At 42.9% G+C, this 12,536-nt stretch overlaps 1 protein-coding gene across 3 annotated transcripts in view; it reads right to left on the bottom strand.

Annotated features, from left to right (window-relative positions):
* Positions 1-6,820: 6,820 nt before the first annotated feature.
* LOC139755110 (GTP-binding protein Di-Ras2) overlaps positions 6,821-12,536 on the bottom strand; it is a 358,074-nt gene continuing 352,358 nt past the window's right edge. For all 3 annotated transcript variants that reach the window (XM_071673245.1, XM_071673247.1, XM_071673246.1), the window contains one exon: positions 6,821-10,521. In XM_071673245.1, the coding sequence (XP_071529346.1) occupies positions 10,378-10,521 (144 nt within the window). In that variant the 3' untranslated portion in view covers positions 6,821-10,377. The remainder of the gene's footprint in view (positions 10,522-12,536) is intronic.

Raw genomic sequence — 12,536 nt, 5'->3', positions numbered from 1 at the left:
ATCATGCAGGGGCCGAAGCATCGTTAAAGCAGATTGTCCCCTAAGGTACGTTGTCGTCTATGATGATGATGATCACCACCACCGCCCCACTAACGAAGCACTTGGCTGCTGCCACAGTGATCCTAGCCGGCGCTCCCTCCTTGCGACACAGCAAAAGTGAAAAGACGAGGGAGAAAAAAGTCTTTCTCTCGACGTCCTCATTCAAAGGCTTCAAGAGTCGGAACTTAACAGCAGCAACTCGTAACTTAGAAGTCATTAGAAATATCTTCCGTGTCTGACAGTACTTTTCTCTTTTATGTTTCTTAACCGTACCACAGGATGATGAATAAGACGATTCTGAAATGCTTGAAGTTTCATTATACGCAAAGTTGATCTACTTCCTGAGACCTGGTTACTAGGGCTGTGGGTCTGGCCGTATGACTCTTAAGTAGCAGCTTTGTATAACAAGGGACCGGGACTGGATACGTTGGAGAATTATTGAGACCGAAAGCTTTCAGTTGTATGTGGAACCCTGTCAACACATGACTGTGGAGGATATATATATATATATATATATATATATATATATATATATATATATATATATATATATATATATATATATATATGATAACTCCAAGTAAAAATGAAACGCGGTAAGTTCCCAAGTGCACTTTCGTGTAATTAATACAACGCCAGGGGAGACGCAAGAACCCCCGACGATGCATTAATCACACGAGAGTGCACTTGGGAACTTATGGCGTTTCATTTTCCTTGTGGTTATCAGCATATACTTGATCACGTGCATCACTGTGACCTATTGTAATATATATAATGTGTGTGTGTGTGTGTGTGTGTGTGTGTGTGTCTGTGTGTCTGTGTGTGTGTGTATTTTGTTTTCTCGCCAGCATATAACTTAGAAGATCCGGGAGTTATATTTCATCATCTGATTTCGTTAACCTTAACAAGATTAACTTGATCAAGAGGGAAACGAGATGCTCCTTACTTTACACATCGCTGTAGCTGATTTCCATGATCAGATTTCACCAAAACATAGTACGTGAGAGCGTGTAAGTTTGGTATTTATTCTTTAAAGGAGATCTGATACTGAGGTGAAGACTTGATCCTTTATCTCATGTTTTTAAAGGAGATCTGATACTGAGGTGAAGAGTTGATCCTTTATCTCATGTTTTTCACGGGGCCAGCCAGATCTACTGCTGATAGATTAAAGATATGGGATATTTCTCTCCTCCTCCAGCAGATAACCTGGTCATAGACTGTCGTGTCCTTTGTTGTCTGGATTTCCCACGTAAACGTACATACCTGTCCGAAGACCTTGTTATGGACCATTCAGGTCTTCTATCATCTATCCTTCTCATGTACACCCACGTAACCGTCCCAAGACCTTATCACAGACCATCAGGTCTTCTGATATCTGCTCCTCCAGTGTGCTCCCCACCTTTCCCAGCACCTCGATACAGACCATCAGATCTTCCGTTATCTTTCCTTCCCATGTAACTACACCCACGTAGCCATCCTGGAACCTGATCATTAGACCACCATGTCCTCTGGATATCATCCGCCCATCCCGTGCTGTCCCGCGACCCGACCATCGCATCAAAGGAAGCCAGCGACCACGGGCTGGGATGTTCCTCCAAGGCTTCCACGGGACCTCGCTGATGACGAGCCGACGACCTTCATCCAAGTCCCCTGGTGTTCCCTGAAGGTTCCCTCCCCCTCCTCGGTCTCTATCGTGGGGGGGGGGGGGGGGGGGGGGGTCGCTCGCTAAGTGGCCCCCACCAAATTGGACTCGTCTTGGGGATTGCGAGGGTAAAGCGGGGTTAGACAAACACGAGGATATATATCTTTTTAAAGACATGACGGTGTCAGGTCTTGGTATTTGCGTCATGCGACGGAGCGACGTGGCAACGTATAATGACTGTAAACTAAGGATAATCCGTTGAGTTATATATTTTTTTTGGCTAAAAATCTCAGGTTTTGTGGGTAGAAATTACATTGAACCATCTTGTTTCTCCCTTATCATAGAAGCGAATAGAATACTCAAGGCGCCACTAGTTTTATTGTATGACTTTAACTCCTGCATTACTGTTGAACGACAGTAAACAACTGTACATAAATATACATATAATATGCACTGCGAGCGTGCATGGCGGCTTGAGACTCTGCTCAAAACCTGGAGAAGATGTTTTTGAGATTTTTCGGTTAGTCAGTCGATGTAGCTTGACGCTAAAGGCCTTGATAATCGTAGCTGTTGACAGGGGCAACAACCCAACCAGTAAACCAGCCAGCCACTTTCCTTAACCTGCCTTCCCCAAGTGCGAGGGTGTTACTGCGGGCGAGGAAGGACGTGGGTTTTGTAGATATGGAACAGCTGGTGTGGTGGGAGAAATCAAGGGCGGGTCACTGTGACGTTAGATGGTCTAATTAACATTTATTGAGGGTTAGGTGTGTTGATGCCTCCACCTCCTTCCCTCGACCAGCTCAGCTGTGGAATTCTCTTCTTCCTTGTGTCTTTCCATCTCTCTCTCTCTCTCTCTCTCTCTCTCTCTCTCTCTCTCTCTCTCTCTCTCTCTATATATATATATATATATATATATATATATATATATATATATAATCTTCCTTCCCTTTTTTGAAGAATCGGGTTGGAAAACACCGGCGGAGCCCTGATTAATCTCTTTCGTTTTCTTTTAATCTTTTTTATTTCTCTCTCAGTCGACATCGCCTTGATTGGGGACATGTTTTGCCCGTGTCGTGTCCGTCACTATTAAAAAAAAAATGAAAATAACTGATGATTTACGAGAGTAGATATAGTTGAAGAGCGGGATGAGAGTATAGTTAAGAAGAGGCAATAGGTGAATAATACTCTTCTTAGTCGTAAGAAATGGCTTTTGATCGAGTCGTGGGAGTATGACATCCCTTGAGTTTAGGGTTATTCCCATAGGCTTTGACTTCGAGAGTGGGTATAGTCCAGTCGTCTGTTGGCAGAGTTGACGGAGGCGTAGACTGCAGAGTGATACGAGACTTGGCTATGAAGGTTGGCTTTCCTTTTTCGTCTGTGGTCTTTGGGTATTGGGACAGTGTTACCAATATCGTTTCCTGAGGGGGAAAACAAAGGGTACATGTTAGGATGGAACCTCTGGCCACTCCTGCACCTTACTGTAGCCTGGTCAGCGTGTTCCAGGACGTGTGACACTGCGCCGTTGCTGGAATTGGGTAGAGAAAGGAGGAACAAGGGAAATCAGGACTGAAGGTCATAGATAAGGAGTTATCAAGTACCGAGCGATGAAATGTTTTACCAACACTGAAATGGTACGTACATAGACACCGTCTGTAGCGAAGGTGCGAATGAGGAAAGACCTCCATGAGAAATACATGAGGAAGGTTCATAGTGATAACAAGAGATAGGACTTGAATTCATGCTCGAAGTTTTACGTGCTGTTAAAGCTGTTGAGAGAGTTTGTGTGTGTGTACAGTGACGTCAGGCTTGCAGAGGAACTGAGGATAGCGTTTTTGAGTGTCCCTTACAGCCAAGAGGAAGATTACTGCCCAGTGGCACAGGGGAAAGGCAAATGAGGAGAAAACGTGGACATAAAAGTTGAGGATAGCTGTAAGGGAGGAATGGCTGGGATTCGGGTTTGGGCGAAGAAAATGCCTTCAGTGAAGGAATATTTTCTTGAAAGTGCAATCAAGGAAGGTCACCTTCTGGTAGGATGTAGCAGTAAAGAGAGCCTATGGGGTCATGATTATTATGGCAGAACCTCTCGTTGTTTGTCCCCTCTCTGTGGCGTGGTTGTGCAAGCAAGTCGTCAATTTACCAACAAGTGTATTTGAGACATTAGCCTTCAACCCCTTTATAGTTATATTTAACATGCATAAAGTGTGTGTATGTGTGTGTGTGTGTGTGTGTGTGTGTGTGTGTGCTGAGGCAACACGTCTTTCTCTGCTCCCTCGAGCACATCCACACCCTCCTCCGTACATACCTAGCCACAGCCCATGCCTCGCACCCATACAGAACCGCCTGGAGTACTTGAACCTTCAGACATATCCACTCCTCTCCCGTAGTGACACCTCTCTCTCCCCCCACGAGTTCTTGGTGATAGAGTCTTCCTCAAGTCACGGACGAGAGTCCACACCGAGGCCGGACCCTGATTAAAATGTGAAGGGGGGTTTAATGAGACCGGGAGATAAGGAAGGAGGAAAAATATTCACAAGACTTTCGGAGGAGATGGAAAACCTGCCATTTTTGAAAATGGTGCCCAGGTCATTGGTTTTGGGAAAGGCATGGGAGGGTTGGGAGCTATCATGTGATACAGGACCATGTCGAGTGATATGTGGTCTGGTTCATGGTAAGGGCACACGAGCAGCCAGATCTCAAGACGACGGGACACAGAAACACATGAAATACGAGAGAAACAGACGAATCAGTGCGAGGCAGACCTGGACACAGAACCACTAAGACAGGAGAGGAACAGAAGAACGAGTCAGACCACGAGACACAGAACCACATGAAAATACGAGGGAAACAGACGATCTAGCACGAGACAGACGAGGAGATATAGACGAGGGAATACGAGACCACTGACATACGAGAGGATCGAACGAGCCTGCACGTCACGCTGTTAGTCGCAAGACCACTGGAGAGAGAGAGAGAGAGAGAGAGAGAGAGAGAGAGAGAGAGAGAGAGAGAGAGAGAGAGAGACTCTTCTAAAGGCGCTGGACCCCTGAAGTAACGGAGAAAGGAACGAGCGTATTACGAGCCAGAGACAGAGACACTAGACCTCTCCATTAGCAGAGAAAACTAGCGAGTCCTAACGAGCTAAGTCTGGGAACACGAGAAAATGAGAGACGGAGAGGTGACAATGAAAGAAAATGAGAGACGGAGAGGTGACAATGAAAGAAAATGAGAGACTGAGAGGTGATAATGAAAGAAAATGAGAGACGGAGATGTGATAATGAAAGAAAATGAGAGACGGAGAGGTGACAGTGAAAGAAAATGAGAGACGGAGAGGTGACAATGAAAGAAAATGAGAGACTGAGAGGTGATCTAATACCGGTATAAAGAGCTTTTAGAGCCGTTGACCCTTGGGGGGGGGAAACGGGAGATAAGGAAATGGGAGGTGGGGCGGAGGAGAGGGAGGGAGGAAGAGAAAGGGAATAAAGAGAAGGGAGATAATAAAAGAAATGAGAGAGAGAGAGAGAGAGAGAGAGAGAGAGAGAGAGAGAGAGAGAGAGAGAGAGAGAGAGAGGGGAGATACAAAGACATCAAAAGGCAGACACAGACGGAGCGAGGCAGAAGCGTCAACAGAACTAAATGGGTTAACAGGAGGCTTGTGTGTGTGTGTCCACGTAGAGGGATCGTCGCCTGCTGAAATCGGGAGAGCGGTCATTTGTGAGTAATATCCAGTTCATGATTTACTCAACGGCGGCAAACAAACAATCGTCCAATCTCTTCTGGATTAGCGTATTGTCCCGGGGCCATCTGCAGCAATATTATAATAGCACAACCAGGTTGTTTTTTCCAAATCGCCGGTGATCCCGATTGGAGAAAGGAGGGCTCCCCACGAGAGAGAGAGAGAGAGAGAGAGAGAGAGAGAGAGAGAGAGAGAGAGAGAGAGAGAGAGAGAGAGGAGCAGTAACCAGACTGCTCTCCTGTAGCCTCCACTCTCTCTCACACACACACACACACACACGCACTCCCTCCCAAGGCTGCTGGTGGTGGTGGTGAGAGTATGAGAGATGGGTAACACGGTATCCACAAAATGCATAAGGATCTGATGAAGTGATTGGGTATCCTTAAGCCATCGCCATAGACAGGATCCAACACCTTCGTGAGAGATAGACAGGCTCCAACACCTTTATAGGTTCACTGTATCTTGAATCATGGGAAGGCGTCTGCAAGCGAGGGTCACCAGATATTCAAATTAATTTCATGTTGATCCTTTTTTTTCTTTTTCCTTTTTTTGGCTTTGTCGTGAGAGAGTATAAAATTTTTTGGATCCTTTGATTACACAGAGATTTTTTGTACTCATATGAAGTACAGATGCATAGGATTATAGAACATAAATATCATTTCAAAGCATGAATAAAGATGTATACACTTATCTTTCTCCCTCCGTGTAAGTTGGAGACAGCATGGGTTCGAATCCTTGGCGCCGGCTCGCACCCAACCTAGGTGCTCATCATCATCACGGGGCTGTTCGATAAAATAGGTACCTGTCATAGAGTAGTGTGTATGTGTGTGATATTATCTTTTTGCACTGTATGAAGAGGCAGTTCTACACTCGCGGCTCCCGATCTCTCTCTTTTGTGTGTGTGTGTGTGTGTTTGTGTGTTCGTGTGGATGTACACATAGGAGTAAGGTCACAGTATATATATATATATATATATATATATATATATATATATATATATATATATATATATACACACAAGTTAAGGGTCGGGGGCAACACGACTGTAAAACTCTTCCCTCGTAACACACAGACAGTATACCGTCAGAAACAAATCATCTAGGATTCATTTTTTGCAAAATCTATTATTCATATTTATCCTCATTTTTCTCTGAAATCCTCACATCTTATTTTTTGTAGAAACTCTGTTTATCTCATGATTTATCATTATTTATCAGAATGCTTTCGTTCTGTGGCAAAATGTTTTCTTTAGCTCGATACAGGTTTTTCTCGTTATCTTTTAATGCAGGATTTTTTTTAGCTTTTATCTCCTGGTGTTACTTAATACCCATCCTGCTCGTTGGCTGTCGAGTACTTCCAGGGAGTGGAGACGGAAGGATGATAAACTGATGATAAAGAACAAGTCATACATTTCATACCTTTATTTTCCAAAAGAAAATATTGCTTAAATCTTATTGTATATATATATATATTTTTTTTTTTATTTATTTCATAACTCAAAACATGTACATATTCAATTGGATTATCTCTCACTTTGATTACAGTGGTCCTAATGAGGAGGCCTGTTAAACTCTCTTCCAAAGGAGTTCATATATTTTTTTTCTTCTTCTTTCTTGGAGAAAAAGGTTAAGATATTGGCGGGCAGAACACAAGTAGCGGATTGCAGGAGCTTAAGCAACACTAAGTACCTATAGAGAGAGAGATCCTTGGGATCAGACCCAGAGTGTTCAGTGGGCGGATCCCATCTGAGAGGATATAACAGAGGGTCGGGGGACATACTATGTTGTCTTCTGGGATATGTTGGCTGAGGTGGGGGTGGGTGGGTGGGTCACGATATGTTGCTTGAGGCATCATCTTAATGTGGGTCGTGTTGCTGACTGTCACTTTGACCTGGAGGCACGTCTGGTGAGGAACTGAGGATTGAGGAAAGGGAGCTAAGGAGATTTTGCCAGCAGCATATTTTGCCTCGATACACCTAGAATAAGCTGGCCTAATCCACGAGTGTTGAAGTGATGGCCGGAACCATTTTACAAAACCCTCCGTGTCACGATGCTTGGCGTTAAACTGTGTTTCATCAAAACTATGCACATCTGGGCTAGAATTACTCTCTCCTTACTCACAGCATAGCCTTCAGTCCTCCTTAGATTGGAGTTATTATCCAAATCATTCCTTTTTTCTTATCCTCTGTTATCATGCTATAAATCACATCTAGTTGTTGTTACCTCTATGTAAAAAAAAATTCAGGATTTCCAGTTCACCCAAAACTCTCAGACTTTTCTCCATCGCTTCTCTCCTCTCATGGCACGAAGCCTTTGAATCAAAGAAAGAAATTCCCCTTCAGCATCACTTCGTGAATCTGTCAGACAGATTGTATACAGAGAGAGCATGGTGATTCAGGTAGCTCACCTTAGTGAACCTCATCCTCATCGTCTCTTGCGAATATTTCATTCAATGCCTCAAAAAAAGTTTCGGTTAATGTAACATGTACCAGTCTGTAGTAACACGTTTGAAGGATTCCGTTTTAAGACGTGGTTCCAGCATCGCGTCTCAGCAGACATGCCTCAGATAAAATGCCTCCAAAGTTAAAATGCTTGAAAAAAAAAAAAGCAAAGAACATTTTAAACACCCACAACTTATGGAACGTACCTCGGGGAGGGGGGAGGGGGGGGAGGGATTCAAATCTCATCCAACAAGTCGAATTTTCACGTGAATGGGAAAACCCACTGAACACCCCAACTCAGGACCTCGACCCAAGACAAAATGAAATGTTATGTATATAAGAAACAGCAAGTTTAGCTTACAAATGGCTTGACATTCACCTTGTGGTTTTGAGAACTAGAAGAAACTGTTTTTTTGAGATTTAACAAGGCTTTATGCTCACAAACACACACATATATAACATCTCTTTCTCTCTCATTTCATGACACTAACGTGTCTGTCGTCCTAACAATGCCTCATTCATTTCCACTGCTTGCACTCACGATGCGTTATTTCTTCATCACCACAAAAGCATAAAAGCAGAGACAAAAATTTTTCCTTCGTGTTTTTTTCTATACAGTTCATAATATTCCCGCACCACAACAATGGCGCTGTTAGTCTCCTCTCTCAATCAGGCGTACACTGTATCTCTAATGCGATTGGATTACCCTAAAAAAAGCATGCTGGCAATGCTTGGAGATGCTATTTCCTATATTATTTCTTCAAACAGTGGTTGAGCTCTCTTTTTTTTTTTGCCCACACCCACATACAACACCAACGCTCTCCATCTAACCAGCAAAATCTACTCTTTGTTACGAAATGTCAGCTAGGTACGTCTCATTCATATCAAAATTTCATATATTCTCAACAGTAAACAATATATATATAGATTACTCTTCATTGCTACAGAACACTAGAAATTATCTAGGCGCTTCAACTCCGGTATATCAAAAAATTATGTGCTCTAAAAAAAAAAAAAAAAAGAAAAGAAAAAATACGAGGCGATATTCACTTTCGACTTCAGTGCTACAGCATTAAGTCACATATTCACCATTAACATCATCCAGCAGATGTTTTTAAACGTAAGCAGCAGCTAGACTTTACATTAGACACACTATCCCGTGTGGACTTGCAAACAGAGGCTATATAACGTAATCTAAAGTATTTTATTTTCATTTTTTTGAGCCATTCTTTTCGCCGTGGAAATAAAATCATTCCATTCTGTTTCCCCGACCAAAGAAATCGTGCTGGAGTGACGTAGATGATGTGGTCGCTCACCGCTGCTCCCACTCTCGCTGTGCCAGACGCATTCCCCTCTCCGTGCACACACACACACACACACCGTCTCTCGGTCGCTCTAGGGCATTCCTACCTTAATTAGCCGTGTGGACTCGGAGTGGGAAAAAGGGAAAATAAAGGAAAGGATTCAGTGTGACAGAGGAAATTTAAGATATGATTATTTCTCTCTCTTTTTGGCTGATAAACACAAACACACACACACACATACACTTTCCTACAAAGGCATCTTGGAACCCCTAATTTTCTGTCGATTATGACTACATAGTTCTTTATTTTCTCTTACTTCAAAAAAATTGGAAAAACATTATTTTCAGGGCACTGAAATGTGTGTGTGTGTGTGTGTGTGTGTGTGTGTGTGTGTGTGTGTGGTAGTTTCCTTATGATTCTTCACCAGAGCGGAGCAGACTCGCTCTCTCTCTCTCTCTCTCTCTCTCTGGCTTCTTAACATCTTTACGAAACAAAAGCTCTATCTAGTAGTATCTATCTGGTGATCTTATGCCTTACGTTGTAACAAAACCTTTGCTCAAGGATGGTCTCTTGTCTCGTCCAACTCCTGAACATTTTATCTCTCATATCCCCTCCTCCCCTCCCACACGACTCCATCCTTCTTTCTGTTCCCACTGGCCTGCAAGTTTTTAAAACTTCAAACGTATAAAAACATCTGTTCTTCATTGGAATGCCGTAAGACTCCTTCCAGTCTCGAACGCCTTAAGTCCTTCGTTCCTTTACTTGATTCCATAAATATCTCATTACTTTCATCTAAATCCAGTTACCTCCAGTGTCTCTCAGAGTCTTCCAGTTCCTTCCCCCAACATATCTGGAAATACTAAAAAAAAAGAAAAGAAAAGAAAGAAAACATATCTCTCAAATACCAAGTCCTTCCAGTTCATTCACAACCTTTCCAGGAGCCTTTCCCGTTGCTCATAAAAAAAATAGGCTTCCAGGTCAGTCACTCGACTCTGGAAAGGCCTCCAAACATCTATCCCCCTTGGAGTCAACCATCTCGCCCTAGCACCTCCTCCTCCTCCTCCTCCTTCTGCTGCTGCAGCTACCACCGTTACCACCGACAACAACAAGAACGCCGCCGCCGCTGCTTCACAATAGCTAGGCCGTGTCGCCTTCGTCCCTCCGTCCTTATATGCCTGGCTCTGCTGGGTATCCTGGTCCACCGGTCGCCCCGGCAGGGTTACGAGAGCGTACACTCGTCCGGCTGGGCGTCCCTGACCTGCTGCTTGGCCTTCTTGGACGACCTCCGGATGAGGGAGCGACTCCTGGGCTTGTTCCTGGAGAAGGCCGAGGGAGGTGGCGTCGACCCAGAGGCTCCGCCGTTCTGCAACACCGAAATGGGTTAGGTACAACGGGTGGATGAGATAGTCCAACAACAGATGATGAGGTTAGGATAACGGGTGGATGAGATAGTCCAACAACAGATGATGAGGTTAGGATAACGGGTGGATGAGATAGTCTAACAACAGATGATTGAGATATAAACAGAGGATAGCGGTATGAGATTATAATTCGAATCGTCAATTCTGTGACAATAACCTAACCTACCTAACCTAACCTAACCTAGTCCAAACTAATCCCAACCCAACCAATCTAAACTTAGTCCAAGTTAAGGTGGCAAAGCTTTAAGTAACATTCTGGTATCATAACGTTGTACATTTCGATTTCGATTTTCTAACCTAACTTAATCTAACCTAACCTAATCTAATATTACCTAGGCTAATCTAACCTAACCTAACCTAACTTGACCTAGCCAAACTAACCTGACCTAATCTAACCTAAGCTAACCTGACCTTACCAAACCTAACCTGACCTAACCTTTCCTAATCTAACCTAACGTAACCTTACCTTACCTTACCTTACCTTCTAATCTAACCTTACCTAACGTGCCCTCGCTTAACCATGCCTAAATCTAGTCTAAACTAAACGAACGTTAAAGTTCCAGTATCGTAATCTAATCTAATCCAGTAAAATAAACCACAATAAGATAAACCTCGCATCTAATTAACATGACCGGTGCTTTTGTTAACTCAAGAAAGAAAGAAATTCGAGGTATCAACTCCCCGATCTCTGGTTGGTATATTAGGCGCTTGTTTACTGTGGATAAAAGGGACAAATAATGGACAAATAGAATTTTGATTAATGTGAGAATATCGCTCGTGTATATGTCAATTATTAGACAAAAATGACCTGTATATGAGTCGGAAATACATCATGATTATTTTTGATGTTAGCTTGAGACGTAACGGGCAACTGTATATATATATACATATATATATATATATATATATATATATATATATATATATATATATATATATATATATATAATACCAAGCCAGGCACCCATGTATTTCATCGACCAGCCCTCAGAATAGGATGAACAGCTGGGTAGACTGTGGTCCACCTGTCGCAACCAGAATTCAAACTCCTACTAACCTAACCACGAGAGACCCATGCATGCCTCATAGTCAGTATCACCAACCACTATAGACAATTTAGCCATCACTGCATAGAACTCACTTAAATTTATCACCATCTTGAGTATATGATAAATAATTCATCATCTTACGTATATGATAAATCATTTATCACCAGCATCGTAATTTATCACCATCTTACGTATTTGATAAATGATTTATCACCATCTTACGTATATATTAAATAAATCACCCCCACCTTACGTATAGGTTATTTCCTAAGCAGACCCAACTGCGTGGAGGCTTATAATATCCAGGTTGTATATATTCCTTGATGGCACAACAGCCCGGCTCCAGGTGTGGCGTCTGGAGCAGTATTACCTTTCCACGACTCCAGGAAGGACTGAATAGACTTCCCTGTGTGATGTTGCGCGAGTCACCAACTTCAAATGGAAAAGGTTTAGAAAGGGATTTTCGGAAAAGGATATATATATATATATATATATATATATATATATATATATATATATATATATATATATATATATATATAAAATCTTTTTATTCGTTTTTTTTTGTAATCGCCATTTCCCGCACCAGCGAGGTAGCGTTAATAACAGAGGACTGAGCCTTTGAGGGAAATCCTCACTTGGCCCCCTTCTCTGTTCCTTCTTCTGGAAAATCAAAAACGAGAGGGGAGGATTTCCAGCCCCCTGCTCCCTCCCCTTTTAGTCGCCTTCTACGACAGGGAATACGTGGGAAGTATTCTTTCTCCCCTATCCCCAGGGATAACATATATATATATATAATCGCTGTTTCCCCCGTCAGCGACGGAGCCCCAGGAAACAGACGAACAATGGCCTATCCACTCATATACACGTATATATACATAAACGACCACATACGCAATACACATACA

The sequence above is a fragment of the Panulirus ornatus genome, chromosome 18 (genome assembly GCF_036320965.1).
Source record: "Panulirus ornatus isolate Po-2019 chromosome 18, ASM3632096v1, whole genome shotgun sequence".
Taxonomy (NCBI): Eukaryota; Metazoa; Arthropoda; class Malacostraca; order Decapoda; family Palinuridae; genus Panulirus; species Panulirus ornatus.
Note: the sequence above shows the minus strand (reverse complement) of the source record. Positions and strands in the feature narration are given on the sequence as shown.